General features: G+C 37.0%; 1 protein-coding gene across 1 annotated transcript; it reads right to left on the bottom strand.

Moving 5' to 3' along the window:
* Positions 1-1746: 1746 nt before the first annotated feature.
* Positions 1747-5917, bottom strand: LOC117120128. The gene is made up of 4 exons (XM_033265141.1): positions 5698-5917; positions 3948-4196; positions 2770-2962; positions 1747-2415 (listed from the first exon to the last, which is right to left on the bottom strand). The coding sequence occupies exons 1-4, from the start codon at positions 5914-5916 to the stop codon at positions 1994-1996; spliced, it is 1083 nt and encodes a 360-aa protein (XP_033121032.1). The 5' UTR covers position 5917; the 3' UTR covers positions 1747-1993.
* Between the last annotated feature and the right edge of the window lie 1024 nt (positions 5918-6941).

Below are 6941 nucleotides of genomic sequence, written 5' to 3'. Positions count from 1 at the left end.
CCAAAAAAAAAAATGCCCATGTAAATCATGTCAAATACAAATTTCTAGAGGATCATACAATCAAGTTGGCAACAACAAACGAACCAGAACATTAATTGTTTGATCCCCTCTTCACAAAATGTCTAAAATGGCCAAATTGACAAGAAGAGCACCACTCGAACTAAAACATTTTTTTTTTCTGATGTCTTTCATTATTAAAGTATTATCGTATAATTTTCCCACTTTTTTATGGTAGGCCTATCTCGTATTCTTTAATTGATAAATTTTGTCAGTAAATTGTCAGTAAAAATTGGAATATTTCTCTTACTACTTTTTTTGTTTGTTAATCAGATCAGATCAAACTAGCTGCATCAATAGGATCCAAGAACACACTGCCAGCTGCTACGCGCAGCTCATGTCAGTGGGATAGGTTCGATCGTTGACAGTTGAAATATGCATTCTCTAGAAAAAAAAAAAGCGGATTCCTAACAGATTTTCAGTTGTTAAAATACAATCCAAAAGTAGCAAACAATGCATTTCTTGGTCTCTGGGGGAAAACATTCCGGGGAGAGGTCATGCCCCGAACACCCACCAAGTAGAGGGGTTTTTAGAACAAAGTCTCATGCCTGCAAATTTGTCGAACTTGGCATGTATGTTAATAGCATCTGACAACTGATAAACAACACATTTCCATGAGCTTCGAGACAATAGATATTTTGCAATGGGTCGATAGTTACGTCTTTTAGCATACACAACCACAAACCACACATTCCAGTGGCGTATCCAAATATGTCTGAAAGACTAACGCTACCCTAGGGGGATTTTTGTTTTCTAGACACTTGGAAATATCCTCGGAGGCATTTTGGACAACCAATAATTTTTTTCTTTTTTTTTTTTTTACTTTTCAAAAACGGGCGCTGGGGAAAGCTTGCACCCCAACCCACCCCACCTTAAATCCACCTCTTCATTCTCTCTATACATTATACCTATTCTGATTCGTACAAGAATGCTGGATGTTTTGGTGGACTTGCACATTTAAGGATTTTCTCTGCATTAGTAATTGCTTATAGATATTCCAAAAAAATGAAATTGTATTCGGCCAGATTTAAAATCTATTTCAGATTGGATCCTACAAAAGGGTGTTACTTTTAGTTGGATTGCACCTGAAGAAACAGGACACTAATCTTAGAAAAGCAGTAATTTTAGCAGAAACACATGTAATCACACTGAGGTAGACAAAACACTTTTACTCTTAAATTTCTATTGATAGTTTATTATTCAAATTTCAAAGAATACTGTAGATCGTATCTAATCTTTCTTACTGGAAAATTACATATCAAATAACAGCTGCTTTATCTTTAGTTGGTTTTTTCATTTAGTTTTTTATTAAGTTGCTTCAAAGTGGGCAGAAAACTTACTAAACTTTTAATCTTAAATTTCTATTCAGAGTTTTTTTATTCAAATTTCTAAATATACTGTAGAGCATATCAACCCTTACTGGGAAATACTATTTTAAAAATTTTATCTTCAGTTTGGCTATAGCCTTTTTTCCCCCTTTTTTTTTTTTTTTTGTTATTAGGCTGAAAACTTGCACTTTTACTCTTAAATTTGTATTCATAAGAAGAGACTTTTTTCATACATTGTTTTGCAAACTTATTTTTTTACAGATTGTCAGAAAAAAAAAATTAAATTTTTGTTTTCTTATTTAGCAAAATTTAGTTTTACCAAAAACATCCAGATGAAGGGGAAAAAAATGTTATTGTTGAATGTAAAATTTATATAATTATGAAGAAATAAAAATCTTATTTTTGGAGATTTCAAGGCAGTGGCGGGCATAATAAAATTAAAGAAAACTTATATTTCTCTTTCTGAAATTTCCATTTTTTCATGGCGGCAGGTGCGCTCGTTGGCTAAAAAAGAAATCATGATTATTGGAGCGTGGTGGGTTCACTAAACAAGGTATCAAAAAGTCTTTCCTTATCCACATTTCAAATAATAAAGTGAGGAGTGCATATCACTCCTCACTGGGAAATTCTATTTCAAATAGAACCTGATTTATTTTTAGCTTGGCTTCTGCCTTCTGTTTGTTATTAAGTCGCTTTAAAGTTGGCAGAAAACTTAACAGAAACATTTCATCTGCACAGGCAGATGAAGCATTAGATTGTGCTTCTGTTTCGATTTCAACACCTAACGCATTTTCTGATGTGTCAAATCTACCGGATTTTTCATTATTATTTCTCGGTGTTGATATTTTACGTTTTCCATTTCTTTGTGGTACTTGTGGTTCAAGATTTAAACTAACATCAAAGTTCACATCAGCTTTGTTGCTTATCATCACTGATGGTTGCAAGAAATGTAGCTGTTGCTTGTATGGCTTCAGATAAGTGCTGACGTCCCCAATTGTGTTGGTCTCCCACTTGGCTTTGCATTCCTCACCTGAAAAAATAAAAAAGGTATAAAACACATTATTATCCTTCTCAGGTACCTTGCAACAGGGGATTCTTTTTGTACGATTGCATTCAGCTACAGAGTGGGTCTGTCGACATAGTGGACACATGCGATAAATTATGGCAGCTTCTTTCCCCAAAATATATGAAGAAGATTGGAAAGTGATTGCAGACCGATTTCACACACGCTGGAACTTTCCAAATTGTATTGGTGCTATTGTTGGCAAACGTGTGCAGATTCAGTGCCTTGATAATTCTCGATCACAATACTTCAAGTACAAGAAAACAGGAACAAAAATAAAAAAGACCTAATGACATGTTCATAAAACTCATCAAGGTTTACCTGCGCTAATGTAAGACTGCGAGGCGGTTTTTTGTAGCAGAAGGGATTTTTTAAGACCCGGTACTATGTTCTCGTTAAAGTGGTCTCTGGCCATCAATGAGATGTCTCGGAATTCTCGTAGTAGCTCATGTACTGGTGGTGGTGACTCGGTTGATTTTAAGTACCGCATGACATAATAAGCCTCATCAAGCACCTAAAAGTGAATGAACTCAGTATTTAAATGGACAAGATAAAATAAGTTGACATAAATACACAAAAGTTGGAATAGTTCAAATATTGAGATTTATTTTAATATTGCTTCATCATCATCATTATCATCAGCATCAAGTGATCTGCCAATTGGCAGGTTCATGGCAACCACCCCTGCCATCTTTCCCGATCTAAAGCAACTGTTCGTACAGGTATGCGTTTCCCTTTTTTACATTACCCAGGAAAGCACATCTTATCTCTTTATTCTTCTAGTTTGTTTTCCCATATCGACTAATCAACCTTTTAAGACAATGTTTGGTTTTGCGCAAGGCGCTGGCCCCAGAGCCTGACTGCTGTTCTTGCTACCAAAATTTTAAAAAGCATCCAGCGTCGCCAGTTTTGGATGGACATACATGAAATTTTGTACAAATAAACTAGAGGTTTATCACCCTCTTTTTAAGTTGGACCCAGGGTTCCACCTAGACCTACAAAACAAAACAGGGGTTCCAGCAAGGACTGTACATCACTGCCATTACCACTAGTAAGGCACGTCGCATGGATGGCGCGGTCGGTTTACGGATAAGTTCTAAAGAACTTAATATTGTGGGTTTGAATTGCTTTATGGTATTCAATTTTTTTCCCAAATTTTAAGAAATTTTATTTTTTTCAATTTTAAGATTATTTCTAACCAGTCCAGTAAATAAACTAGAGGGCGCTGGGACCCACAAGGTGCCCTATGGGGTATACTGTATTAGAGAATCCATTTTGAGGACTTCAGATGCATATTAATATATGGATCCAATTTACTACTATTTTTTCAGTGATAATTATCCAAATTGTCATTTTTCCTTTGTAAAAAAGGCGCCATACCCCAAATGCTGATTGAAAGATCCGCAACTGGACAGATCCGATTTTGGGAATATAGGCCTAAATCAACCAAACACCACATCCACCCCACCAGAACTACCTCAAGAACTTATAAATCTAACCTTTCCTGGAATGAAGCAACATACACGAAGGTCAATATATTCGGAGTACGTCATCGACAACAAGGACATTTGCATCTCAATTGTAGACAGGATATCCCAATGCCGTGCTAGTGCATGGTCACGTCGCTCAGATTCCCGCCGTGGTAGAAGTGCTTTCAGTTTGAGTGAATACTGTTTCCGATAATGCATCACCTGAACAAGACCTCGGTTTAAGAGACTCTGACACACTTCATTGAACGACTTGCATACCTAAAAAAACAAAGGTTTATCAAACTTGAGCAGTCACTCCAAAAAGTGCATACCTCCGTACTCTGCCAAATAATGAACAATTCCAGGCTGTATACGATGGGCGATTCCATTATTTTCTTTTATGCACAAGGGTAAAAATCTGAATTTTCATGAGATTGACAGACAGCGGTGAATACATAACCTCCTCTGGTGGAGGTAATAAAATAGATCAAGTTTACATAGGCCTAGAGGAATTGTATCAAGGACAAGGCTATACGCACAGTGGCTGTGTATATGATGACCTTAATGGATCTTATGCACAGCGTCTGTGTATATAATGACTTTACCGGATCTTATACGCACAGTAGCTGTGTATATAGTGGACTGAAGAGATCCGAGTTGACTTGTGGCTGAGTTGACTTGTGGTCGAGTTGACTGTGGCCGAGTTGACTTGTGGCCGAGTTGACCTGCTTCCTAAGCAAAATGTTTTGGAAATTTTTGATTCTGCCAGAACTCGCGGAGCAACAATGCAACACTCCATACATTATCTGGGAACCAGTCAATTCGAGCGGATGCCACTTCGAGCGAAGGCCAATTCGAGCGGATGCTAGTTTGAGCGGAAGAAGATCCACTCATGCGTACAACAACCTGTGCGAGTTATATACGAATTACTTCAAAATTTCCTATTTTTGAGCTAAAAATTTGACATTTTCAAAGGGGAAGGGGGCACACGACAGTTCAAGAATAGATAAGTGAGTAGCATAACTCAATTACAAAAATATAATTTGAGCTAAAAATTTGACATTTTCAAAGGGGAAGTGAGCACACAACAGTTCCAGAATAGATGAGTGAGTAGCATAACTCAATTACAAATATAATTTGCTTTTTTAAATAGAGAACCCCAACCAGTGGCGGATCTGGGGAAGGGTGGTTAATAGGGTGGCTAGCCACCCCACTTTGTTTACCGTGGAAAAAAGTAATGGTCACTCGTCTTGTGTGTGTGCTTCTCGTGCACTCTAGTAAAACATACACTTCTTTTTTAAGCTGAAAAGTGCGCAATTCTATTAATTTTTAACTTGTTAGCGGCCATCTTGGTAGTCGGAGTTGCCAAGACTGTAATTCAAACATGGAGTAATTATCAAAAAGTACTAAAAACCTTTCAGGACCTTAGTAATCAGAGCATTTTTTGCATTTAAAACAACTTACAAGAATACGGCGACGATAAATTCGTCCTTGTTATAGTTCGCACTAAATGCATCCGCTCGAACTGACATCCGCTCGAATTGACTGGCATCCCATTATCTTTGGCATTTGACGGGGCGCAGCTGATATTGACCTACTGTAGGCCTAGGCAAGCAAAATGGTTTTGGGAATTTTTTTATTTTGCCAACACATAATTGGGCCCAATATTCAACTTTCTCACGACACGATCGGACCCATTTTTGGGATACTTCATATACATAGACACTTCCCTGATGCACTGCAGGCTAGGCCTAGGCTAGCTAGGCTTTGCACAACTTACCTGGCGTTTTTCACTGATTTCTGCGTAAGAACAATTCATCAAAATCATCTCAAGAACTTCTAGAGGTAACGTTGATATTGTCGGTTGCTCTAATACTTTACTTTCATCTGTATTATTTGTTTCACATGAAAGTGATGTGAATGGTTCGATCCCAGAGCTCGACAAGGACGGATCCATAACTGCGTTTGAAATGCCTAGCCTAATATAAGGGGTTAGCATCACATCATGGCGTGGGTGTGAAGTATCGGAAGATGGTGCACACGTGTGACTAGAGTACTTGACGCCTATATACAATAGAGGGCGGCGGACTGGTATTTATTGTTATCAACTCTACTTCATTTCATATACATTTCTATTCGGTCAATAACTGTTGCGACACCATTTTAAATAGATCTAGTGCCAAACATTTTAGATTTTGTTGGTTCTTTTGAGTGTTATCTTATTTATGTTTTTATCGAATACAAATATTATTATCGAATACAATTTTGACATGATATTAATAAATTCGAATCTGCCTCCCTCTATTACTGATTTTTTCAGCGAGTTGCTTTCTTTGATATCTTTTAAAATTAGATTAACGTTCATTTGTATTATAGAACTCGACAAGCTTTATTATTAACCAAAAAATATCAATGATATGTTATATCGCGAGCCCTTTTACGGAGTGAAACATCAAAATAAGCCTACGTTTTTTGTTTTGTTTTGTTTTGTTTTTGTTTTTATGAATACAAATATGTATCTCATCCAATACAATTCCTTTCTGAACTTATATCAGTAAATTGGAGTCTGTCCCCCTCTATCATCAATAAATTTCCACCCAAGGATATTTATTATCAACATTTTTCTTTTTCTTTTTTTTTTCAATGATCAAATTGCAAACACGACAACGAATACTCCCCAGGGAGTAGATCAATTTGCACCTTGTGCTGGTTTGATGGGGTCCAATGACCAGAGGTGATTATAACAACAACACCAGCGCCATGTATCAATCGGCAAAAGGCGAGGTATAAATCTCTATGGCCTATAATATTATAGCCGGGCGGGGTCTGTTATATGTTAAAAAAATTTTAATAAAAGCAAACAAACAAACAAACAAAACAAAACATTATTCATCCGCTGTAACCTGGAGGAGAACAGTTTAAGGACAGTCCAGAACCAGAAATTGTTTCAGGGATGAACCAAGGATTGACACAACTGTTGAATGCTACCCAAATTAGGGACCGAGCCCACGCCATCCTAAAATG

Source organism: Anneissia japonica, unplaced genomic scaffold (genome assembly GCF_011630105.1).
Source record: "Anneissia japonica isolate Jap-2015-1 unplaced genomic scaffold, ASM1163010v1 scaffold401_len1656234_cov178, whole genome shotgun sequence".
Taxonomy (NCBI): Eukaryota; Metazoa; Echinodermata; class Crinoidea; order Comatulida; family Comatulidae; genus Anneissia; species Anneissia japonica.
The sequence above is the reverse complement of the archived record's forward strand: the minus strand, read 5'-3'. Positions and strand labels throughout refer to the sequence as shown.